The sequence below is a fragment of the Hippopotamus amphibius genome, chromosome X (genome assembly GCF_030028045.1).
Source record: "Hippopotamus amphibius kiboko isolate mHipAmp2 chromosome X, mHipAmp2.hap2, whole genome shotgun sequence".
NCBI classification, from domain to species: Eukaryota; Metazoa; Chordata; class Mammalia; order Artiodactyla; family Hippopotamidae; genus Hippopotamus; species Hippopotamus amphibius.
In genome coordinates, this window is record NC_080203.1 from 123,819,997 (window position 1) to 123,846,906 (window position 26,910).

The window sequence follows — 26,910 nt, forward strand, 5'->3', positions numbered from 1 at the left end:
GCGCAGCCGCACGCAGGTGCAGTCGCTGCGCAGTAGCTCGGGTGGGAGAGGCGGGAGCGTGTCTCCGTCCGGGCTGACCAAAGACGGAAGACGGGAGGTAGGTAACTCGTCTTCCAAAGTCCTGCACAACTAAATGCCTCCTTCCCGAAAAATCCTCTGGGGCTCCTACCCCGCCCTGTAAGTAATTCTTCCCTCCTAGCGCTTCCCCAGTGCATTATCACTACCTCTCCCCACCTCATCGTGAGGTATTTTGTGGCCAAGAAGTTAAAGTCACCTCTCCTTTTCTCCTCATCCATTCATGAAGCGTCGTCCCACACACGCTGCTCGCCTGGCTTTTCAGTCCGAGGTCCTCCCTCCTCCCGTGGTTCCACCTATCAACGCCTGAGACAAAGCTACACACTCTGCCCTCTTCCATTTACACCTGCCGGCTCTGTAGGCGAATTTACTGAGGCTGCAGAGGTGCAACCTCTGCGCCCAAGGAATTTACAATGTAGAGGCCGAGAAGGACCCATTCATAGGTTAGATAATATGGTATAGGCAACTAAGATTACTTAACATAGTCCACCTGGGGATTTAGGGAGCGCTTTCTGATGCCTGCTTTGTTTTGAAGGCAGACGACCTTTAACTCAGGTGGAGAGGGTGGGAATGGAATTGCAGGTAAACCAGCATAAGCAAAGGCAGTGAGAGGTGAAACAATGTGGAATCTGACAGAACCGCGAAATTTTGGCCATCGAATGTAAAAGGGCAATGTGAGAGTTTCAAGGAATACATCGGTAGAGGTGGGCTGGGGCTAAATTATGGAGGAGGGCAATTACAAGAAGCTTTAGTTATGCTCTGTAGGGAACAGGGAACCATTGCAAGATTTTAAGTTGAGGCTTGTTGTCATCACATTTGTGTTTTAGGTAGATTACGCTGGTTTGCAGTATAAAGGATACAGCCGGAATAACGCAATCTAGGTGAGACAAGGAATCAAACTGGGGCAACGAGAGTAAGGGACTGAGAAAGCAAAATCAACCCTGCTAATAATTAGACTGTGATTTACATATACAAGGCCAGGGACAAGACCAAAAAAAAATATTTCTCCCAAGGACACGTTGCAACTGCAAAAGGATTCACACCCCCCATCTTTTGATAATTGGATAACTTCTCTGGCTTACCTTTGTCCCTGTCTCCTCCAAATCAAAATTACTGAGATACCCAGTTACCAAGCTGCCTGTTTCCCTAGTCCCTCCTTGAAATCATTCAGCAGAAGCCCAAACTCTTCATAAACTCTGCCCTACTCCCTCTTACAAAGATACTTGCAGTGACAAGCCTCCAAGTTGACCTTGTCCAGCTCAGTGCATCAGTAATTAGGGACATACATAGACTTTGGAGTTGGATGGACTGGGAAACTCAAGCCTTGACTCTCTGATCTTGAGTAAATTCCTAATTTTTTTTTTTCTTGGCCGAGTCCTAACCACTGGACTGCCAGGGAATTCCCAATTCCTAATGGTTAGTCTTCAATTTTCTCATCTGTAAAAACCAAGGGAATATGTTGGCAAAGTGCCTGGCAATAGTTAGTGTCCCCAAAACATTAGCTGTTATTAACAGCAGTGGCAGCAGTGTGAAAACTTCCCAGCCCCCTCGAGAGTGGGTTAGGTACTTGTCCTGCGGGTGCTCCCAGCACAAGTATTTCACCTTTTTTAACACCTGTCACACTATATTGTGCTTTGTTGCCTTCATAAGACTGCATCTTGCACTAAATCTTAAACCTCTTGAAGCTGGAGACTTGGCATTTATGGCCTTTCACTAGAGAATGCCCTGGGTGGCACAAAATATAGCTGTGCAAATCTCCAATTTTGCTGGTTCCTGTGACCAGGACTTATGCTGAGAATTGCTGCCTTTCTGAAAGTGTCAGTGTTTGGGTTGCTGTAACATTTCTTATGAATCAGACCAGACTTTCATGTCAGAATAACTTAAGGATGTCTTCTAGGGCTTCCTAGGTGGTGCAGTGGTTAAGAATCCACCTGCCAATGCAGGGGACACAGGTTCGATCCCTGCTCCAGGAAGATCCCACATGCCGCAGAGCAACTAAGCCCGTGCGCCACAGCTGTTGAGCCTGCACTCTAGAGCCTGTGAGCCACAACTATTGAGCCCATGTGCTGCAACTACTGAAGCCCATGCACCTAGAGCCTGTGCTCTGCAACAAGAGAAGCCACGGCAATGAGGAGCCCATGCACCACAGTGAAGAGTAGCCCCCACTCACCACAACTAAAAGAAAGCCTACGCATAGCAAATAAGACCCAACACAGGCAATAAAATAAATAAATAAATAAGTAAATTTATAAAAAAAAGAAAAAGAATGTCTTCTGGGAAGATACTCCTAATTAAAAAAGGATACAGATTTAGATTGTAAATCTCCTTTTATAGGAGTTAGATATTTATCTTCAACAGTTAACTGCTGAATTCATTTTCATGAATAAGCTTAAATTGCTCAAGTTAATTTCATTACAGAAGTTACTCTAAAAGCCAATTCCATTTCCAAACTACATTTACCATCATTTGAATTTGATAAATCATAAGATAAAAATAGGTATGTAAAAATGTAATGCAAACATACATTCTACTATGATATTCTGATAAACAACAAATGTATCTTTATTTTGCAATGTAACATGTATTTTCTATTTTTCTTGGTGCCTAAAATACAACATCTACTTATTCTCAAGTATGTATGTTTTGGTGTATCCGCTCTCTATGGGAAAAAGCCTAAAGTTTTGTCTTAAATTGTCAGTACAAAATAGCTGATTATTCTTAAAAAGTTAAAGAAAATATTTTACTCATATAAATGATGTAATAGATAATGCTTACTAAATATGAGTCTCTTTTTCTTTTTCCCCTTCGGCCGCAGCATGTGGGGTCTTAGTTCCCCTATGTCCCCTGCAGTGGGAGCATGGAGTCTTAACCACTGGACAACCAGGGACGTCCCTAAATATGAGTCTTAGTTATTATAAGATGACCAAAGAAGGATCCATAAATGTATTTTTTATTTATTGCAAGCATAAAGGGAGAGCAAGAAAAAAGATGTCTACTCTCTGAATGCCAGGTTGGGACTCAATTAATTTGGCTTTTTTCTTGCTCTAGTAGGACAACGGTGCTAGGACTTATTGAATGGCCAATGCAGAAATTCTCAGGAAAGAGCATTTCATTTCTTGCCTACCATTAATTTCAGTATTAATCACCAGATTTATTCAAGGACATACAATGGGGTCTCAAGTCCTCTCATTGCTATGCCAAAGGCTTTATATATTTTCCAGGTTATCACTTAAAATGGGAAAATAAGATACTTATAAATGCATATTAATATGAAAATGCATGCAAATCCATATTTTTGCAACTGATTAAAAGTTTTCTTTGGAGGAGGGAACTATCCAGTGGTAGTTATTCTTTATTCAATTCTTTATTCAATCCTTATTCAGTTATTAGTGAATAAAGTTATTCTTTATTCAGTTAATATTCTTATTGATTCTTTTGTCTAGTGAACAGCTCAAAGCAACACAACTGCTGGAATGGTGGCAGAGTTAATATCTCCACCTAGAACCCAAACCAAAGTACCATTTTGAAGAGTAGGTTGAATTCGAAAAGTAGGAATCAAAATGTACATAGGGACAAGTGTCAGTCTGTTCAGGCTGCCATAACAATATACCATAGGCTGAATGGCTTATAAATAACAGGATTTATTTCTCACAGTTCTAGAGGCTGGGAAGTCCAAGATCAAGGTGCTGGCAGATGGCAGATTCAGTGTCTGGTGAGTACTTCCTTACTGATTCATAGATGGCCATCTTATCTGTGTCCTCACATGGTGGAAGGGCTGAGAGAGCTCTGTGGGGTCTCTTTTATAAGACCGCTAACCCCATCATGAGGGCTCCAACCTCATGACCTAGTCACCTCCCAAAGGTCCCACCTTCTAATAGCATCGTCACATTGTGAGTTACATTTCAACATATGAATCTTGGGGGGATACAAACATTCAGTTCCTAACAGCAAGAATGCATTACTGTTTATATGTAAAGTAGCCAGTATTGTTAATATATGTTAATTATATGGTAAAATTGAGCTTATTTGCTTAATTGAACTGTATTTATTTTGATCAATAAAAGTTTACTTGAAAGAACTTAAAGTTGAATTAAAAAGACAATAAAACATTAAGTAGAATAGGTATCAAAAGTTGTCTTATAGCGAACACAAAAATACTTAAAGTGATTACAATACTGTATTTTTGCTAATATTGTGCCAAAAGAATGTGTCCCCCCAGTGAGCAAGGGAAAGACATCTTCCTAAACTTTTTTGAAGTGGATGCCTGGTTTTAGAATAGCCAACTTCACCCTAACCCATGTAGCCTTGGGAAGGGAGAAGGAGGCTGGAAGCTTGCCCTACTGGTGATGTCAGCAGATTGTGCACTGGTTCCATAGAAGCTGGTGAGCTGAGGAGCAGTGGGTGGATCTTTCCATTCCTGCCTCTCTAGTAAATCCCTCATGAGTTTTCCAGTCACTTACTGATCTACATGTTGTCTCGCTAATTTTACAGACATCTTACATACTCAAAAAAACTAGTAGGAAGAAAAAGTCATTCAACAAATACTAATATTGTAAAGAAAGGGTTTTATTATATTATGTAACGAAGATGAGCAGCAATTTTAATACAGAATTCTTTCTCAAGCCCTTTGACAGCTCTCAAGCCCATTTCCCCCCTTCATGTTTAGGAAGGCACGACTGAAACACTTCTTGGAGGCAGAAAAGACATGAAAAGTTTCCCCTGAGGGTGTATCAGTAGCCAGGGAATTTATAGCACCCCCTTGGGGGTCACCTGACTAAGGCATGGACAAAACCACATCCCCAAGGCAGTTTCCATAACCTCTGCAGAGAAGATGAACAAGAATTTATTATGCAGGGCAGGACATGGTTGAGAGTGAAAGAGGCTGCTGTTAATAACTACACCAGAACACCAGATATAAGTTAATCAGGGGTGGCCAACCGGGGCACACCCTATGAATACATCCTTTTTATCTCTAAGATAGAAGGGCGAGTCAGACGTTCTTTGCATTGGTTCTCACTCCAATTTGGAAGACTGACTGCAGTTGAATTTTGCACTAAAATTTGCAAGAGACCTAGGAGGGAAGCCTGTGTGCCCTGGAAAATGCATATCTTGTGTGTTTACCTTTTAAAGATAACTATGGCTTAAAACAGATAAAATAAACATAACTTTTTCCCCATATTAATCTTTTAAAGAATTTTATTCATTTCCTAGATCATGTATGCTTCCCTTTTCTAGAGAAGGCATGCACTCTAGAAGCAATGCCTTTACCCCTTTCCTTTTTTAAGAGCAGAGATATGCCCCCAAACTTACACATACAACTCCAACCCTATTTTTTCCCTACTGAATTTATTAGTTATTTTTAATTATGATAAAATACACATTAAAATAAAATTTACCATCTTAACCTTTTTCAGTGTATAGTTCAGTAGTGTTAAGTATATTCATCCAACCTTATCTTGCAGATTGGATGACTAGCATACTAATGAAAGAAATATACTAGTAAATGCAATATTGAGTTTGAACATAGGCTTATAGGCAATTAAAACTATTCCACGTATTTACAAGCAAGGGCAACAGTAGCATGGATTCCTCAGAATATGTAGAATTATCTAGGCTGTAGTCTATTTGACAGGTTTCTCTCCCTGTGATTGTAGCAAAAGTCTTCTAAATATTTATTTTATTATTTATTTATTTTATTTTGGCTCTACTGGGTCTTAGTTGTGGCATGTGGGCTTCTTAGTTGCAGCGTGAGAACTCTTAGTTGTGGCATGCATGCGGGATCTAGTTCCCCGACCAGGGATCAAACCCGGGCCCCCTGCATCGGGAGTGCAGTGTCTTACCCACTGAACTACCCGCGAGGTCCCCTCAAAAGTCTTCTAAACCACTGTATAAATTAGGAGATTTATGTTGATCACCTGCCTTGCATAGAACCTCAACTAATGAAATAAAGTTCAAATAGTTTTAAAGGGAAGTCAAGACAGTTCTGTCGTGGAAAATATTATTGTATTCTATTAAACAATGTACAAACAATTCAAAATCATACTATAAACCATAGACTATTATATTACTAGTCTTTTGAAAAATGTTTCTGTAAATGGATCATGCAAAAATTTTAAGTTCTAGGCACTTAAAGCATTTTCTTTAAAATGTTCTGCATATACTTTCTATATGGTCAAGCCTTTAAGTAAAACATCTGACTTTCAGAAATGCAAAAGGATTTCTGGATATAAGTAAACCCTTGTGTTTTAGGATTACAAAATATTTTTTCTATATTATAAATTGATAGAAGTAATCATATCATGTACTAGTAATGACAACTGAAAATCGAAGCAAATATACCTATTGATAAGGCCTTATAAAAAAATACACATTCAAGTTTTAAAATAAAATATACCTAAAACCATAGCCAATGTTCAGCCAAGAAGTACCAATCTGGGTCCTGTGGCTATTTCTGAAAAGCCTGCATTCTGGATAGTCAGTGTCTGTGCCTTACCACTTGTTAAATATTTTGATTATCATCCCTACTTATAACTCTATAGAACCACCAATTGATAAACATATCAATAAAAAAGCTAAAAAATGTCACACATAAAAAGACATTACAATTACCAACAGGTTGCTATAAGAGAAACTTGTGTCTCTTGCTGGTACTTCAGTGATAAACATCATTATCAATAAAAGTAAGAATTTGTTTACCAAAGAGCTTTCTTCAAAGACTAAGGTGCACTGCCATACCAAGAAAGGCACATCCATAATTATTAAATGCAGACATTTAGAAGAGTCTAGTTAACAATTTTTAAAGAACTAGTATATTTAAGCAAGATACCACCTAGATAATGGCGTCTTAGGGGATCACTTGGCTGGTAGACGGCTTGGGTTTTACTTGTATGTTCAGCACATAGTCATGACGGAAGGATGAGCGGACAGTGCGGTTCATTAGGGGCTGAAGGGGGCGGAAGTTGTCCACCATTCTTTTCTCTTTCTCCCCCTCAGAAGTGAAAAGCAGGGTCCGAAATTGCTCAAGCTAGAAACAGAAACAGGAAGCATAAATAATTTCAATACAAAAACAGCTTTACTTCATGAATAAATTACTTTCATTTTTACTACCCTGAAACATTTGTCTAAAATTGGATACAGAAGCAGAACTTATTTCTGCGCAGGAATCCCTTCACTGCTGGACGGGGAATAAAATGTTGTGTGAGGAGAGTAGCAGGAGGTAGTGAAACCAGCAGGGCACTTGGGATCCAAAGACTGGGGGTCAAAGGCCCTGTCCCCCACATATTAGCCATGTGCCAAGTCCGAGTTACTTCATCTTTGGTTCTCAGAAACCTCATCTTTAAATGAGCAAAATAGCCAGCCTACAGGATAATAACAAAAAAGGTTTGATACATATAGTAACAGTGCCAAAATGTTTTGTTTTTTTCAAAATTTAATTGAATCCTTAACATAAACAATGTAGCCTTGATTGCTTATTGAACCTGGGCATTGTGGACAAGGCAATGCAGATGGAGGTCTTAACAGGCAGTGGGATGCCCCCTGCCAGCACTGTCCAGTAGAACTTTCCACGGTGAAGGAAAGGTCCTCTGCATTGTTCATTACAGTAGCCACGAGCCACATACGGCTGGCTACTAAGCGCTTGAAATGTGGCCAGTGAGACTAAGAACTAAAATTTTAATTTAGTTTCAACTTATATTTAAATTTAAATGTCCACATATGTCTTGTGGCTAAGATACTGAACAGTGCAGCTCAATACAAGAGGAGTGATCTAAAATCAAGGGCTTGTTTTGCAATGTGGCAATAGCATCAATCAGTAGCCCCTTGGCTTTCTGAGCAACCATGTTATAGAACACTCGACTTCAAGCCAGCTGGAAAAGCTCTTCATAGCATTTTTCCTCAGTCAGTCAGGCACACTGTAGCTACAGAGAGGACAGCCTAGGGCACAGCAGGCAAGCATGGGAAGCTTTGTTTGGATTCAAGACTTCAGGCCAAGTAGACCAGGAACAAGCATGAAACATAGTGACTGTACTTGCAAATCACACATATACCCTCTTTAATTAGGAACATGTCTGAGTAATTCAGGTTTATTTTTATTCAGCTAATTGCAAAAGACTAGAAATAGCCCAAGTATCAATAATACATTGCATTAGAGCTATAAAATGGGCTAGTGTATAGCTATTAAAAATGATATTGAAGATAATGTTTATTATCTATAAAATGTTCCACACTTCACGAGTGGAAGAAGCAACAAAATGGCATGTACAGAATGATTCCATTTTGTTCAAATAATTATATATATTTATACAGATAAAAGAATAGAAGGATTTATGTGTATCTGTATAAATAAAAGACCAGAAGGATTTATCCAAACACTTAGTGGTAAGATTATAGGCAACTGGGATTATTGATGATGGCTAACATTTTTTTCTTACTGAATTTTCTTTGTTGAAATTTCATTTGAAAAGTCCTCACATAGGCCACCTACCCTCTGATTTATTTATTTTATTTATTTTTCAGTGTTATGTCAATTTTTAAATATGAAGGATAGTAGCAGACTAAATGTATAGGCCACCAAGCCCAGGCTTATGAGCAAACTCTGTATTCTGTCATTTGTTTATTGGTGGTTTTCATTACACAGAATTTTTTAAAAAATTATGTAGTTTACTAGTTGCTATCTCTATGACTTTTGGTTTTGATATATGGTTAAAAAGCTTCCTCCATTTGGACGTATGAAAAGGTTTTCCTATGCTTATCCTAGTACTTTTATGACAGTATTTTTAACATTTAATATGTCTGGAATATATTCTTGTGTAAGGTTTGAATGGCCAATCCAACTTTTTGCCCCCAAATGTCTGTTCGATTGTCCTCATAGCTCTTACTGGATAATCTCATCTTTCCCCCGAACTCAGCTGGGATGTAACCTTTATCATAAACTAAATTCTCATATGTACTTGGACATATTTCTGAATTTATAATTTTCATCCTGTGATTGATCTCTTTATTTGTGTAACAATACAACACTATTTAACTATTGAGGCTTTATAACTTGGTTAATCTAGTCATCTTTCATTTTCTCTTTCACAATTTCCCCTGGCTGTTTATTTATACTTGAGGTTAAAAGTAGCATATCCATTTAAAACTCCTATTGATATATTTATTGGGATTATATCAAATTTATGGAGAATAAATAATTCATGGCCAATAACAACTTAAGGAGAATTGACATCAAAGGGTGTCTTTATGATGTCTTCCTATTCAATAATGTGGAATGAATTTTATCAGTTCAAGTCTTTTGTGTCCTTCAGGAATATTTTAAGTTTTCTTGTTAAGCTGATTCCAAGGTATTTTGTATTTCAGTTTCCATTATAAATAGCATTCTTTCTTCAATTATATCTTTTAACTGATTGTGATTTATACACATCAAATGTACTGATTTTTATACTCCACTAATTACTGAATTATCTTATTTTTGCAGTAGTTCTTTTTATTGTTTCTCTTATTTTTTCTTTTCTGGTCTAATTATATTGACTACTTCCAGAATATAACTTAATTTAAAATTTAATATAGTAATACTCTTTTCCATATTAAGCATACTATTTACTTTAGAACTGAGATAGATCTCTTTCATCAGGTTAGGGAAGTCTGCATACATTCCTATTTTATTGAAAATTTAAAAAAAGAATATTGAATTTTGCTGGTGCTTTTTAAGAACCTATGGAAATCATTATTTTTTAAATATTTTTATATTTAGAGTTACTGATATGATGAATTAATATCATTCCTAATATTTAACCATCCTTGCATTACTAGAATAAATACTACCTGGACTATATATATATATATATATATATATGTGTGTGTATATATATATATATATATATTTTTTTTTTTTTTTTGGCTGAGCTGGGTCTTAGTTGCAGCACGAGGGATCTTGTTTTTTAGTTGTGGCATGCGGATTCTCAATTGCTGCATATGGACTTAGTTGTGGCATGTGGACTCTTAGTTGCAGCATGCGGACTCTTAGTTGTGGCATGAATTCGGAATCTAGTTCCCTCAGCAGGGATCGAACTTGGGCCCCCTGCATTGGGAGCGTGGAGTCTTACTCACTGGACCACCAGGAAAGTCCCTTTTTTTTAAATTGGAGTTGCTTTACACTGCTGTGTCAGTTTCTGCTACGTGGCAAAGTGAATCAGCCATACGTATACATATATCCTCTCTTTTTTTTTTTGTATATTTATTTATTTTTATTGGCTGCATTGGGTCTTCATTGCTGTGTGCGGGCTTTCTGTAGCTGTGGAGAGCAGGGGCTACTTTTCATTGCGGTGTGCAGGCTTCTCATTGTGATGGCTTCTCTTGTTGTGGAGCACAGGCTCTAGGTGCACAGGCTTCAGTAGTTGTGGCATATGGGCTCAATAGTTGTGGCATATGGGCTCAATAGTTGTGGCTCATGGGCTCTAGAGCACAGGCTCAGTAGTTGTGGCACACGGGCTTATTTGCTTTGCGGCATGTGGAATCTTACCGGACTAGGGATCGAACCCGTGTCCCCTGCAATGGCAGACGGATTCTTAACTACTGCGCCACCAGGGAAGCCCCTCCACTCTTCTTTGGATTTCCTTCTCATCTAGGTCACCACAGAGCACCGAGTACAGGTCCCTGTGCTATACAGTAGGTTCTCACAAAGTGTATACTTCTTTTAACATACTGGTGGATTTTGTTTCTAAAATATTATTGTAGATTTTTTTTTTTTTGGCTACACCACACAACATGCAGAATCTTAGTTCCCCGGCCAGGGATCGAACCTGTGCCCCCTACATTGGGGGCATAGAGTATTAACCACTGAGCCACCAGGGAGGTCCCTATTTTAACTTTTAAAAAAATACATTCTTCAGAGATATCAGTCTGTAAATTTTTGGTTTTTGGTCCTATCTTTGTTGGGTGTTGGTGTTGGTTATCTTGGCTTCATAAAAAAGGTTTTGGAAGCTTTTATTGTTGTGAAAATGCTTTGTGATTAATTAAAATCCCATAAAGCAAGCATAAGCAAATATTATTGCAGTTCAGTTATGAATTAAATATAATTTGTGTATTAACATAGTAATCACCACTTAGTTGCTAAGGAAAAAATAGACTCAGGGTCAAAACAACTGACTTAAAATTTCTGGACAGACATTGTTGGGTTCTGTTTTTATCCCGAGGTTCCATAGCAAAATTCCCTTAAAGATTTTAAAGGGTTTTGAGCACATCCATTTTCAGCCTTCATTCTTCCTTTTAAAAGGGTCTTGTTTATATACCCATTCATATTTATATATAACATATACAATGTACAATGCATAAAACATGTCATTGTCAAATATGGAAGTAAAAAGCTTATGTTTCCTAAGTTTTAACTCTTCTCTCTAGTTAATTTGAAGCATTTCCTAATTCATATCCAAATTAACACAAGATGTTAGCACATTTTAATAAAAATGTGTAAGCATTACAAGATGTTAAAAACTGATGCCAAAGTTTGAGCCCAGCCTTGTTTTAAAGGGGCAGACTAGAATTGCCTTACATAGAAATGTGGAAAGAACGTACCTGATCATGATCAACCTCTACAGGCTGCTTCTTAATGATCCAAGTGACAGACTCAGAGAGTGGCGGGGTAGTCAGGGACCCTGAGTAGGTCCAGTAATCTGGGCAGGTAGGCATCAGACAGGAAGGGTCGAATGACCCAAATTCCACAAGTGTGTCCTGGCCAAAAGAAGGGGTCATCCAGTCATCATTTCATGGTGAAAACCACTCAGGAATCAGATAATGTGGTGATGATTCTGGGGGAGTCTGAGGACCAGCAGTGGTCCAGATGAGCTCCAGGTACCTCTGGGCACCTTAGGACAGAATCACACCCATGCTTTGTTCCTCCAATTAACCATGTATTTCTGATAGTTCTCCGTGGGGACACAGCAAAAACCACTTTCTCCCTCCGTTCTAGTGAGCTTATAGCAGGTGGTCTCCTCTGAACTCTTTGGGAGGCGTTAGGTGGTAGCTGATACATAAACAAGGAGGCTTTTCCTTTTCAAGAGAGACTAATAGAATTCACCTTTCTAAAATGCAGTGCAACTTAGGAGTAGACAGGATCCTGGACAGAGAGAGAGAGAGAGAGAGACAAAGGGGGAGAGGGAAGGGGGGGGAAGAGGGGGCGGAGGGAGGAGGAAAAAGAGAGAGATGGAGAGGGAGGGAGAGGGAAAGAGATGGGGAATGAGGGAGAAAGAGGCAAGGAGGGGAGGAGAGAGAGCGAGAGAATAAATAGACTTCCAGAGAGCAGCCCCTCTGGGGTTCTGAATATTAAACAATTAACCTTGGGGGCTGGACAGAGGTGTCCACCCTGAAGGATGTGGATAACTGTTCTGTAAAGCTGGACAAGCCAAGTTTCTGTCAAACTTTGCTCCCTGCCTATGGGAGGGTAACTAGAGTCCAGAAGGCTGACCTGAATGTTTGCACAAGGACTGAAAAGGAGCAGGGGTTGGGAGCAGAGGAGTCCCCGAGTGCTCAGTGGCATGGCAGCCAAACCAGAGTGGTCCATGCCCACCAACAGGATCACTTATGTCCCCTGTAGGGTGTCCCAGGGCCAAGGGGTCTCTCAATGCAAGTATCATAAATGACAAGTTGTCTTAAAGGGCAGCTTTCAAAGAGAACCTGAATTACACTGAGGCGAATTACATTTCCCAATTCAGTGCCTTGTTATTGTCTCCACTCTGAGATTGAGACATAAACTATATTTCAAGTGATTTAGGAAAAAAAATTACCTTGTGCTTAATTGATGGCAAAATATCCACCAATTTCTGTAGCTCTTTATGATGCTTGCCTAGCTAAGGAAGCAATGAGAAAATATTAAAAACAATTGATATCTCACTTTTGAAACTACAACAGAATGTGAATTAAAATTAACCACCTGGTGATTATATAAAAACAAACCAACCACACTACTTAAGCTACAACTAAACTGGTCATTTAGAATGTTTTAAACATCACTGAATTCAATCAGACACAGAACAAATGAGCAGGCTGTTTGCTGTCAGGGTCAGCATGCCTGCAGGTGAAGGTGCCCTGCTCCATTTAAGCATCAGTTCTTCAATGAATATTTAAATTAATTAAAATTAAAAATTGTTCCACAAAGTAGCCTCTTTTCCTTCCTTTTCTTTTCAGTAGCCACATTTCAAGTGCTCAGTTGCCACATATGGCTTGTGATGACTCTATTGGACTGTGCATTTCTGTATAATTTGAAATATATTCATAACAATCATTTTAAACATTATTTTTATCTCAATATTCTTAGAACTTAAAATCACAATGTTGTATCTTTTCATCCTAGGATACAACACATCATTTAAAGCTAGTAAGATTTTTTTTTTACCTTTAAAAACACTCCTATCACAGCCAAACCATTTTCTTCCAGTGCTGCATCCTCAAAGTTTTCAAATTTGACTGCATTCCAATGCACCAAGTGCAGCTGAAATACCGTTAAAAGATGATTTTACACGTGACCATGTAGGATCGCTCCAAAACAGCCTTATTCATATATGATATTTTACTGTGCTTCCTCACCCCAAATAAAGCCACTGAGAAAAGCATGTGACAATCTGGTGCAAAGTGAGATAGAAATAAAAGACAGGAAGAAATATATGCAGGAGCAGTAATTAATATTACTTTGGAATATAAGGATTTATTTGGGGAGAAAATTTTATATACATATATATGTATATTAATCTGTCTCCAAGTGAATAACATTTCAGTGAGGGAGCAACGTTTGTCCATTCCCATCCTGATTTGCATGAAACACTCATATCCGAAATCCATTTGCATCTAAAGGAGAGCTGTTTATATTGAGAGAAATAGATTCTCCCTGTGCACACTGGGAGTTGAAGACAAATTTGTTCATGGGATAACCACTTAAAATGTGTTTCTTTTTAAGATAACATTTAAAACTAAATTAGGGGGGAAGTTGTTAAGAAGAAATTCTATATCCTTTGGCTCCTTCTATTTCTCTACAAATCATTCCTTGTCCCTCATTCACGAATCCTCACCCAGCCTCCCAAGTAACACCCTCAAGGTCATGTTTAACTTCTTCCTCTCCTCTCCTGAAGAGGACCCTGCCTCCAAGTCCTGTTGCTTTTATTTCAAAAATGCTCGTCAAAAATACTTGTTAAATCATGCTCTTTTTCTCTATTTCTATTGCCACCACTTTCATTTAGGCTCCCACCATCTCTCACTTGGGTTCATTTGGCCTGGTGGCCCTGCACTATTGCCTGAGTTATTTCTTTAGGCTATCATTTGAGCCTAGCTTAGAATTCTGTTTCAGGATCTTAGGGTTGATTTCTGCTATATTATTTGAAATGAGGGCAGTTATCATTTATTTTTACATGTATAAACTGGGAATAATCAAATATTCTCCTGAGAGAGCTACTTACCATTTATAGGAATTACTTGATTCTTCCTGATAATTTCTTAGAACTAGAAACTCAGAACTAGCCCCTCTTCTCCACCGTCGTCACTGTTCCCAAACTTCTCAACTTACCTCTGCCGGGTAACACTTGCTGTCCACAGTATGCTCGGAGCCCCAGGCATCAATGGCTCCCCAGTGAAAATGGAACTGCTTTAATCGGAAGTTGTGTTCCAGGGGTCCTCCCTCGATCACTGAAATGGCACATCCAACAATTCAGGGGACAGTTTTTCATGTCATGGAGGAATATGGGTGAAAGGTGGAATCTGTGGGTAAATCTTCTATATGAACTATCTTAAGTGGAGCACACTGTATCATATACCAGTGTTTATAAACTTGATTTCCACGCAGTTAATACATGTGTAAGGGCAAGACCTGCACTCTGAATGACACCAAGATTTAACTACACTCCAAGCTGCATACAATTGTTAAAGGCCAATTCTTAATTTTATGATCTATGTTTACTGTGCCCAGTGTTTTTTATGCACAATAAAATGCAAATTTCTCTCAGCATAGTTATCTAACCCAATCTCATAAAACTGAAATATGGGTACAAAAGATACTCTCTTTTTTATGCACCGATACTCTGCTTTTCAATTTTTTTTTTTTTTTTTTTTTTTGGCACACGGGCTTAGTTGCTCTGCAGCATGTGGGATCTTCCTGTAGCTGGGATCGAACCCGTGACCTCTGCATTGGCAGGCAGATTCTTAACCACTGCACCACCTAGGAAGCCCTCTGCTTTTCAATTTTTGAAGATATTAGTGTTTCTTTTCCTTACATTGAAATGGAAGAGGAAATTTGCAAGTCAAAAATGATCACCCATCTCCCTTTGGACAGAGTGAACAATGTGAGTCACCCACATATTTCACCACTGGCCTCACTGTGCTAGTTAATAAATACCTTTTGTTTAGACTAGAGTTTTCTAGAACTAGTGAAATCAGTACGTTATATGGGAAATATTCAGATACAAGTTTTAAAAGTCACCCTTCCTCAGGCTTTGGGTTGTGCTAGTTTTTTTTTCTTTTTTTTTTTGCTTGAATTTGCTAAAGCATGTTAGTTCCTCATTTCTGCCATCTGATCAGACCCTGGCGATGTCTGTCCATGGTTAAAACATACAGCAACACGAAAAGCCTCCATCTCATCTGTCTTAATGATTTTAGAGTTTATTGCCTTATTAGTTGAATTTATGTATGCAAATGATTGAGTACAGTCACGCCAAGGTCCAAATACACTGGCTATGTCATGCAACGGTCTACTGTATATCCTACCGGCTTTCATAAATATTTTGCATAATTTCCCTTTTTGAAAAAAGAAAGTTTTGTAAGAGGTGAGCAAAGACACCAATGACTACTTTTCTTTGAGGGGCAAGAGAAGTGCAGAGATAATACCACATGATTCACTAAATTAATAGGAGGACAATACTAAAGTGTAGTGAAATAAACATAAAGTATCTTCCAAAAAATTTGTATTTTTCTATGCCAGCTCCATATTGTGAGCATGACTTTCGCAAATGTTCAATATAATCTGTTGGACGAAATTGAAGTTCTGGTCCCATGTTAAGTGACCAGGGCAGAGGAGAGGGCCAGCGTTTCCCTCCTAGCCCCAGAAAAACACTGCAACATTTCCTGGACACTTACTGGCTGTCTCTTCCAAAGATGACGCGCAGAGCCAAGAGGAGACGTCGCCCAGTGGGTGGCTGCAAGCGGGAGGCAGACTGGTCTTCAGGTGTGTTTTGATTCACCCACACAATACTAAACACATTTTTCGAGTCATTGCCAACATCCAAAGCTGGCTGATTTCACATAAAGATCCACATTTCCAACTTAAGAATGAGACGCCCTGTCCCTGTTGAGCACAGGCCTCCACCAAGTGACAAGAGGCTCGAATGGAGAAATGGCTGCCCTTTTAGATGGTCCTGCCAGTTCTTCACAGTGGCTACTGCTGCCATTTCTCTTAGACTCTCCCAATCTGGCCTATTCTCATTAACTTCTCCGGCGCTGTAGGTACATCTGCCTTTGTGACCCCTGGGAGAGATGTTAGATACCCAGGCATCTGACTTGGGCACTTGCTAGCTAGAAAAATCATCACATCTCTATATGTGATGGGCAGTATACCTGTATGAATTGTACATGGGGCAGAGGTGAGACAGGGAGGTAGTCTCCTGTATGATGTGGTTAAGAGCATGCATTTTGCAGGGAAAGGACTTCAGTTTGAATTAACTGGCTTTGTGTCATTAGTCAGGAGTGTTGGCAGTTTCTAAGATGATTCCCAATGATCTCCGTCTCCTGGTATTCACACCCCTTGTGTAGTTCCCTGCCCTGAGTGTGAACTGGACCTTGTGACTTGCATCTAAGGGCAAAAGTGATGGGATGTCACTTTTGAGATTAGGTTACAAGAAGGCACTGCTTTCCATCTTGCTTGCCCTCTCTGACTCTTCTTGCTTACTTGCTCTCATGAAGCCAGTGGCCATGTTGTGAGCTGCCCTCTGGAGAGGCCCACTTGGCAAGGAAATGAGGGTGGCCTCTGGCCAACAGCCAGCAAGGAACTCAGGCCCTGGGAGAAACTGAACCTGCCAACAGGCACTTGAGTGAGTTTGGAAGAGGATTCTTTGCCAGAGGAGCCTTGAGATAAGACCTCAACTACAGCTGACACCTTGATCACAGCCCAATGAGAGACCTGAAACAAGAGGACCCAGCTAAGCTGTGCCCAGATTCCCAGTCTCTGAGCATGGTCTGCAGAACTCTGTGAATTGGCTCTTGCCTATCTCAGGACTTCCTTGTCTGACACTTCCTTCTTGCACTTTACACAGAGTAACACCTAATAACAGTATCACACTGCCTCACACCTTCACCTCCCCAAAGAGCACCCAGGTGTCACCTCTGTCAGGAAGCCTTCTCCCACCAGATCCCACTTCTCTCACCACACTTAGCTTTCTTCATTAGCATCATCTTTTCCAGGGTCTGCCTCCCCACCACACTCTAAGCTCCTTAAAGGCAGGGACCATCCCTTCTTCCGCTTTCCCATCCAAGTACTAAGGCCCGACCCTGCTTAGCTTCCAAGATCAGATGAGATCAGGCGTGTTCAGGGTGGTATGGCTGTAGACCCTTCTTCCTCTTTCTATTCTGAACACCGGGCACAGTGCCTGGCACTTAATGGATCCTCCATGAAACCAAGAACTAAAGAAATGCACTGTAATGTGTCTGTTGGGTTCATTAATTGAAACATACTGGTAACTTCAGCAGGAACGAAGAAAAGGGTGGGATCAGGCAGGGCACGTGCAGGGATGTGGGGCAGAAGTACAGTCGGCAAGAAAACAGGGCACAGAAGGGAGACATAGTGAATTAGAAAGCAGATCAGTCATAAGCTATATCAAATAAATATATACTTATTTATTTGAGGTCCCTGATATTTTGTTCTTTCTGTGCTTTAGGATGAGAAATATTAAACTTGTAAAAAATTAGATAACAAATATAAAACACCTAGCATAGAGTCAGGCTTCTAGTAGGCGATCTATGTAATATTTACTCTCTTGTTGCCCAGAATGTGGAGGTGAAGGAGCTAGCAGAGAAAGGGCTAATGAAGGGAAAGGTAGTGCTCAGGACCCATACAAATAAAAGCAAATGCAGGAAATGGGTAGGAAACTTGGGGTAATGGAAACGTTCTAAAATTGGATTCTAGTGATAGTTGTACTACACTGTAAATTTACTAAAAATCATTACATTGTTCTTTTTCAAAAAAAGTAAATATAGGACCAAAAATAGGGAAGGAGAACTTAAAATGTTTGTGAGGGCATTCTTACTAGGGTCACTGGTGATACCCTATAATAATGTAAAGTAGGGACTTCCCTGGTGGCACAGTGGTTAAGAATCTGCCTGTCAATGTAGGGGACATGGGTTCAGTCCCTGGGCGGGGAAGATCCCACATGCTGTGGAGCAACTAAGCCCATGCACCAAAACTACTGAGTCCACGCGCTGCAGCTACTGAAGCCTACATGCTCTAGGGCCCACGTGCTGCAACTACTGAGCCCACGTGCTGCAACTACTGAAGCCCACATGCCTAGAGCCTGTGTTGTGCAACAAGAGAAGCCACCACAATGAGAAGCCCATGCACCGTAAGAAGAGTAGCCCCTGCTCACCACAACTAGAGAAAACCCGCTCCCAGCAACGAACACCAGAAGCAGCCAAAAAAAAAAAAAAAAAAAAAAACAGTATAAATTAAAGTAAGTGAAACAACGGGGGTGGGGGGAGGTAGGCATATAGGACACGTCCTTAGGAGAATAACAGGACTCTTCTCTTTAATGCCTAGTGACATTGCCAATGAGATTCATTTCAGAGGAGGTAATAATTTACAGTGATCATCCATGGGATTCAGCCCAGGCATAATTTAGTGCCCTTCCTCACAATATTTTGTACCCCTCACACACACTCATTAAAATCAATAACTGTGTCCTATTCAGAGGGCCAAATGATTAAGCAATACCCAGCACAGGGCAGTCGTATGAGTTGCTCACACCCCTTCTCTCATTATCCTCTCCATTTCTGTAAAGTGGGTTGTAATGGCCCCTTTCATTCCTGATTTTAGTAATTTGAGTCTTCTCTCTTTTTTTTTTTTTCTGTTGGTCCACCTAGCTGAAGGTTTGTTCATTTTATTGATCCTTCCCAAGGACCAGCTTTTGATTTCATTGCTTTCTGCTCTGTTCTCCAACATAGGCATTTTCATCTATGAATTTCCCTCTAAACACTGCTTTAATGGCATCCCATAAGGTTTGGTGTGTTTTGTTTTTGTCACATACCTTCCCCAGCCCGTTTCCTTGTATACTTTTACCCAGGTCTTTGTAAAGCACACTGTAGCATCATTTCCTACTTGTTTCAAAATTTATAGATGTCGATATTTATTAGATCCTTTCTTTTCTAGAATTACAATTGTTTCTTGCCTTTGTTCATTTCTAGGAATGCTTCTTTTCCTTTATTTTTTTTTTGTTCATTTACTCTTTCTTCCTCTTTGAATGCTATTGATTATTTTGCAACAGCATGGAGAAATAGCAGTGAAGAATAAGCAGGAAATAGGCAGTCACTGAAATGTGGAAAAGGTGAGAAAGAAAGTTAGGTACTTATAAAAGATTAATGGTATCTTAATATAATTATTAAAGCATAATGAAAAAGGGCTGTCTATTTGGTCCTTCCTGACAAAATAAATGGAGAGTTAGCAACCTCTGTACAATTTTTCTTGCATATTTCGTAAAAATAGTGTGACTGACTCACCTAGGGAAGGTAAGATCAAGGAATGATGGTTGTGTTTGGAGGTATCTAAAGAAAAATTATAAGGAAAATGTTGGTCACTCGTTTTCCAAATGAGATTGCCCAGTCAGATGGGTGGATGAGAATTCTTGAATCTATTATTCAAAAGAAAAAAAATGACTAAAAAATAAAACAAAAAGCTATTTCCCTTGAATGATATTGGAGATTAACTCACTTGGTTAAGAAACCCATTAAATAACTTCCCAAAATTTGCAACTCAATTACTATATTGGCAACAAATAGCCCCTAGACTGTCAAAGAAATTAGAAGGCTGACCATTATTTAGGATCCTCAGAAGAAAAGAAAAAACGTTGCCAGGGACCTAGATGGGACTGAGACTAATTAGTCGAGAGGACTGCTATGCATGCAGAGTGAACGTATGAGAATTGGTGTTCTAATAGACTGGGTCTGCCCGTTCATCTACTCTGGCAGGAGTAATGGTAGAGCTCGAAAGATAGAGTAGAGCTCACCATGGTGCAAGATGGCCATCTGGAACACAGGAATTTAGCTTCCTGTTTGGAAGATTTCTGGAATCCTTATACACAATGTAAATAAAAATACTGATGAATCTGGGAGGAAAAAGTAATCTCTTTTTAGTTTGAGAAATGAAAGTAAGATCTTCAGGGTTTGGGGGGGCGTGTCATACCATGGAGGAGAAAGAGGAAAATGGGAGATGTAGAGAAACCTAAGCCCTTAAGGACAGACTCAAACACTTCCTGAATAACAGCAAAGAAGTGTGTCAGAGGGCAGAGAACCAGAAACAGAGCAATCCCATTGGAGGAGCAGTCTGTTTGCAGTTGGGCCAGAGAGCCATACCTAAGTATCAGAGCATCACTAGGAAAATGCAAAGAAAACCAAGATACAGTTGAGAATCCTAGACCCAGGATAAATACAGGTGTGAACACTTCTATTAATACTTTAAGATATACTTTTAACTTCATTAACACTTTCATGGATGCATTTCTTCATCTTCATGAGAGGAAATCAAGTTTCTCAATCTTAGCTCTATTGATATTGGAAGCTGGATAACTCTACGTGAATGCTGTCCATTGTATTGTAGGATCTTTAGCAGAGTTCCTGGCCTCAACCAACGAGTCGACAGTGTGACAACCAGTGTGTGACAGTGTAACAACCAAAAATGCCTACAGATGTTGCCAAGTGTCCCCAGTCCCTGGGGAGGGAGGGGTAGCAAAACTGCCACTGATTGAGAACCATTCCTTAAGATACATTATTTCAAATAACAATTATTTCAGACAAATTCGGGCTATTTGATACTATCAAGATCAGTTTGAAAAAATAAAGTTGTATAGAATTAATCACATTCTGTTTTCAATAGACACTGAAAGTTTCAGGTAAACTTTGAAATCATTAGATTAGTTTATATCTGGGTAGGCTGAAAAAAAGATTCAAAAGCAATATAAATTTGAATTTAAAAATCTCTTTTAAATTGTGTTTCTTTTAAACTAGGTAAAATTTGTTCAACAAAATTAACAGAACATGAGTTTCCATTTTTCTTATATACCACTGGTCTTAAGTATTTAAGACTGTAACCTCATGCATACATTAATATGCTCTTTGCCCCATTTCAAAGGTATTGTAATCTCATCAGTTAAATCTGATTAAATAACGTTACTATCTAAATAAAAGTGTCTTGTAAAGTCAGGAAGCAGAGGAAATTAGTACATATGCAATACACATATGCAAAAGAAATTTCTAGCAGAACTTTAATTTCATAACCTATATTTATATCACTTATAGACTCTAGAGATTTGTTCACTAATAAAAAATACCATCTACCTATACTGAAAGAAAATGTTCGTAAAAACAAGAAGGAACTTTTGCCATACATTGTAAAAGTAAGTCCAATGAGTCCCAGGCCACTGCTAACAAGAGGTCCCAGCTCCTATGGAGCCAGTACAACGTGACCTGTGCTGACATGAAACTGTCCCTTTAACTCCAGATGAGACCACAGGTCTGGCTCTCACCTGATTTATCTGCAGAATCTTCAAATTCCACAAGGAAAGAGTACCCGTTATTCCAGACGTGGAGGCAGGTGGTCGGGTCATAAGAGATGGTGAGCGGTTTTAAGCCAGGATCGTAGACACTGTCCCTCCACCGGATGTTGATGGGTGACTGGCGCTCACCTCCCGGGACCAGGTCCACGCTCTCCCAGAGAGGGTGCACTAGGAGAAAGCACATAGGGCTGTCATCAAGAGGCCCACTAGCTGGAATCCCATTGGGAGGATGATATGGTCCCAGGTAAGCGTGTATGCTGAGTTCATCTCTTACGTGAGCCAGCTGTGAGGATTAGGCAGCCATCCTGCAAAGCCTGGGTAGAATGTTAGCACTGCTAAGGTCCCTGGAGTTCTGTCCATCACCTGAATAGCTATGACATTGTATATTAAGGTGTACACGCACACTCTGTCCCACACGGGTGCTGATGACGTCACTGACGATGACTTTTCTACCAAAGAGCCAAGCACCACATCTTTGTGGCAGGTCCCTGATGAATAACTCTCAGCAGACTTCCTGTAACACAGAGAGAGCTGTTGAGACATCCACACATGATGGACAGACCCCACATGTATAATCCGGGTGGTCCAGCTCTCTGCCCTTAGAAGCAGCACGGATGGGCAGAACCAAGAGCAACAGGAAAACCAGACAAAATAGGAATCAAGAGAAATCATTACCAAGGACCCTCTGCACCTCACCCCACCGCTGAGGATGAGTCTGAGGATGTGAGAAAGTGACAAGGCAGCTGCTGCCCAGTCAAACCCTCTGTGCACGGCAGGGTCACTGGCACTCCACTCGTCACAAAAAACAAGCCTGCCTCTGGCTCCCTCTTAGAGAGGAGATGGTTCTCTTCCTGAGACAGCTTGCCCAAGCGAGATCTTAACCTTGGATGTTTTGGTACAAGTGCCCCAGCAGTATAGACACAGAGCGCTCCAAGGCAGTTTCTAGGCCAGTGGTTCTCAAAGGAGGGAGCGATTCTGACCCCAGGGGACATTGGCGACATCTGGAGACACTTGTCGGTTGTCAGAACTGAAGAAGGGTGCTACTGACATCTAGTGGGTAGAGGCCAGGGATGCAGCTAAACATCCTGCATATGTAGGCCGGGCTTTCACAGGAAAGAATTCTGTGGCTCCAGATATCATTAAGGCCAAAGGTGAGAAATCTTGGTCTAGAGCAAAAAGCAACAGGCAAACTCGGGGTATTCCTTCTTTTTCCCGCTCAGTTTTTTCCTATAATGCAGTAATGTCATCTCTAGGGAGGTCTGAACCCGCTGTTTTGGGTTTTCTCCCTTAGTATAAAATAACTTCTGAACACCAAGAACTTACTTTAGAGGAGAACTTTCTGTTTCAGAAATCTGAAAGGAAGAATGCATATGAACTGGTACAATACAGGCATATTATTATCGGATTAGAACACAAATTCCTTGCAGGCAGGAGCCATATCTTCCTCCCTCCCTTTTTTGGGTGCCCTGTAGCACCTTATTGGATATGCCCTTTGATTTGAGTGTTAATATCCAAATGCTATTGTTGGGATAAAAAGCTGTATTTGATTAATCTTTGATATTTTAAAACTTCCAGAAACGCCTAGAACAGCCCTGATTCAGTCTTAAAGCTGCAACATTGTCCCCTCTGAGATGCTCAGACCGGGGCTGAGGATTTGAGCATCCGCAGCCTTCAAAACCAGCTCGTGAGGGTCTCCTGGGGAGACTAGGGGAGACAGGAATAACAAACAGATCCCTAAGACGATGCCCTCTTTCACCCAAATCGTCCCCTACTTCATTCAGGAAATGCCTAGAATCTACCCTCTCACCCACACACACACCAGCCCCAGGAAACCAGGCCTATTCCTTCAGTTGCTCTTTTATGGTCATAATGCTCCTATCAGTTTATGCCCTTCAGTTCACAAGTTCAGCTTCCAGGTTTTCTTTCCCCCACCCACCTCCTCCTTTAGGAACCCAGACTATTCCCCTCCCCCGCCCCAGGGGGCCCCTTGGTCACTGTCCCCTTAGTGAAGCCAGCTTTTGCCCAGGGCTTGTTTTGCTAAAGATAAATGCACATTTTTGTTCTCTCTTGCTTTCCTCTTTCTCCATTTTAACAAAATACAGATTAAAATGATTTCTTGGTGGTTGCTCAGACTTTCCCTCAAAGTAGGAAAGTGATTAAGTGCTCTGACTAACGGAGTCTGCATTTCCAGCTTCTTCTTGTGTGGGGAAAATGAAATAAACAGAGAGAGTGATTCTATCAACTATGGTTTAAGGGAACCATACCATGCTGTCATTAGGAAGGTGTCATTAATAAAAGCCCCTTAGATACCATGTGCTTGGCTTGGCTTTAGTTCTTGTTTACATGACTGGTCCTGGCTTTGATTTATAATACTTTGTGCTTGTACCACCTATGGCTCCAGCCTGGGGGGTGGGAGGGGTGGGCGGGGAAGGGGTCCCTTTTAGCCCTTGAAACATGGAAAGCTCATTCCTGCCTTAGCCCCTCAGTTCCTTCTCCTCCTCCTCCTCAGAAGTCAATTTTCCCTCATTGAGTTTAGGGCTGGCTCCTATTATATTTAGATATTGGGCTTGTCACTTCTTCAGTAAAATTTTCTCTGATTACCCTCTTAAAATGATCCCCTCTTCTTCTTATTTTTAAATCATAAACACTCTGATCTTTTCCCGCACAACATTTATTACATAGGTGTAGTCATAATTATATGCATATGAAGGGTAGCACAATATGCTACTCTAAGGGAGTAAAAATATTTTCTCTCAACCTTCTAGGTCCTTAGCTGAGACCCCCCCTGTAATAAAAAGACAGATTAACAGGAGAAAAAAATGTAATTACCTACTTACTTAATGGAACCCCCACAAAGATATGAGATTCAAAAGGCAGCTGGGTAATTATGGCTTAAATACTCTTGTGAGTTAAGGACTGAGACAGGTCTGAGACTTCAAAGGGGAAGAAGGAATTTCACAGGAAGGTGAGAAGAATAAATACATGCTAAACAAAGTTTACAGAATCTTAGGTGAAAAAGTGATCTCTGGTAATAGCTCTCTTCCTGGTGCAGGCCCCCTTTCTAATGTAAATGTGGCTTGCAAAAAAACAACAAACCCAAAAAACTGGTTACTTATACTCAGTTTCCAGAGTTTCTCTTGTCTGCAACGTCTCAAAATAATCAGCTCAAAACAGTCCATATGTCAAAGAGGCATAATTTGGGGTGGTGAAAGGGAGCCGAGTATGCCAGCCCCAAATATATCTATTTGGCACAAGGATTATTTTGGGCTGATTATTTTGAGAAACAGCAGACACAGGAGAAGCTCTGGAACCAGAGTGGAAGTTACCGGTTTGTAAGGGAAATTTACATTTACAGTGGAAATCTCCATTTGTCAGGGTGTCCCCCTCTCTGTACCAAGAAGAGGAGGATGACTAAATCACCAGCAACTCATCAGTGAAGAATGTAGGACTTATATCTGCATAACAGCCTTACCCTTGTTCAATGTGCTTTTCCAGGTCACCTGCAATAACGGCCCTCCCCCAACATCTTTTTTTCTCTTTAGCTGGAGTGGGTATTGAAGGTGATGTCTAGGGCCACCTGGGGAAGTTACTGTTTTCCTGGGTCTCTCCCATGTTATCAAGGAGGTATACATCTTATTAAACTCCTGTTTGTTTTTCTCCTGTTAATCTGCCTTATTACAGAGGTCTCAGCCAAGAACCTAGACAGGTAGAAGGAAAATTAGTTCTCCTCCCCTGCACATATACACTTAACTATCTGCCTCCCCTACTGTTCTGCAATCCAGAACCGAGCCAGCTTTCAATCACTTGTGGATTGAATATATGAGATAAAGAGCATCACTGGGAAGGGTTCATTCCCCTTTTATCTTTACTTCCTATTACCCTGTTGATCATATTATTTTTTCTTCAATCATCTTTCAGGTTTATCTCTGCCTTGTCTTGCCTGTAACTGTTAGGGGAAACACAGATTGTAACTGCCCACGCTGGCCAGGCAGACAATAACAATTTGCATGAGTTATTTTACAACAGGTCACCACCAACTGGAAGAATATGGGAAAGGTCAAAAGGAAATGGCAGTCCACATGTCCTACCTACCTCCCAGAATTCTCCTCGCCAGAGTTCATCTTGGCTGAGAGATGCACACGCCACCGGAAAGGACCCTAAGTCAGAGTGATTGGCCAGAAACAACCCGGAAACCCACCCCATCACCATAAAACCTGAGACTGCGAGCCACGTGGCAGAGCAGTTCTCCTGGGTTCCCTTACCCTCCTGCTCTCCGCCCAGGCGCCCTTTCCCAATAAAGTCTCTTCCTTTGTCAGCGCATGTGTCTCCTCAGACAATTCATTTCCGAGTGTTAGACGAGTCCATTCTCAGGCCCTGGAAGGGGTCTCCCTTCCTGCAACAACCACCAGCCTAATGTAGGCCTTTCCACCCCACACTTCATACCACACCTCTTGGTTGTTTCTCCTCCTCTCTCACTCCTCTCTACTCCATCTTCCCAAACTCGTCTTCAGAGCTTCTCCAACCACTGATCTTTCCTTCTTCGGAACTCACACTGCATTCACTATCACACCATTTAGCACCCAACCATTCCTCAGGTAATGTGTATTTGCTTTATCTGCTCAAAGGTCCTGTGTCCTATACTTTTTCTACAGCCCAGGGTCAAACTTGGTATCAGGCACAAAGGAGCACTGAATTCTTATTTTACTCATAGAGAAAACCAAACAAGTCCATGCCCAGGCTCTCTACCCTTCCCTCACACTCACAGTCTGTCTGACCAGGCAAGCAGGTTTACCCCAGAACACCTGTGTTCAGATGATCACATCTGCCTGTTTCTCTCTCATTTCTTAAAGTCCTACCAGGCTCTCAAGCTCAGTTCAATCCCCTTCCTTAACAATCCCACACTGCATTAAGCATCCCTCATCTGCTGTTACTCTGTGAACCTGCACTGTCTAATATGGTAGCCACTCGCCCCATGTGGCTAGTTTAAATTGAAATGTGCTATAAAAGTAAAACACCTGGGGACTTTGAAGACTTAGTACAAAACAAAGAATGT

At 40.6% G+C, this 26,910-nt stretch overlaps 1 protein-coding gene and 1 long non-coding RNA gene across 4 annotated transcripts in view; one reads left to right on the top strand and one right to left on the bottom strand.

Moving 5' to 3' along the window:
* Positions 1–36: 36 nt before the first annotated feature.
* LOC130841604 (uncharacterized) lies at positions 37–26,169 on the top strand. Its single transcript, XR_009050236.1, has 3 exons — positions 37–97; positions 3,730–3,787; positions 25,884–26,169. It is a non-coding gene; the product is annotated as an uncharacterized LOC130841604 (long non-coding RNA).
* The window catches only part of CA5B (carbonic anhydrase 5B), a 40,651-nt gene continuing 18,259 nt past the window's right edge, over positions 4,519–26,910 (bottom strand). For all 3 annotated transcript variants that reach the window (XM_057717718.1, XM_057717719.1, XM_057717717.1), the window contains exons 3-8: positions 21,828–22,025; positions 14,621–14,739; positions 13,460–13,555; positions 12,852–12,914; positions 11,644–11,799; positions 4,519–7,099 (exon numbers count right to left, since the gene is read on the bottom strand). In XM_057717718.1, the coding sequence (XP_057573701.1) occupies positions 6,920–7,099; positions 11,644–11,799; positions 12,852–12,914; positions 13,460–13,555; positions 14,621–14,739; positions 21,828–22,025 (812 nt within the window). In that variant the 3' untranslated portion in view covers positions 4,519–6,919. The remainder of the gene's footprint in view (positions 7,100–11,643; positions 11,800–12,851; positions 12,915–13,459; positions 13,556–14,620; positions 14,740–21,827; positions 22,026–26,910) is intronic.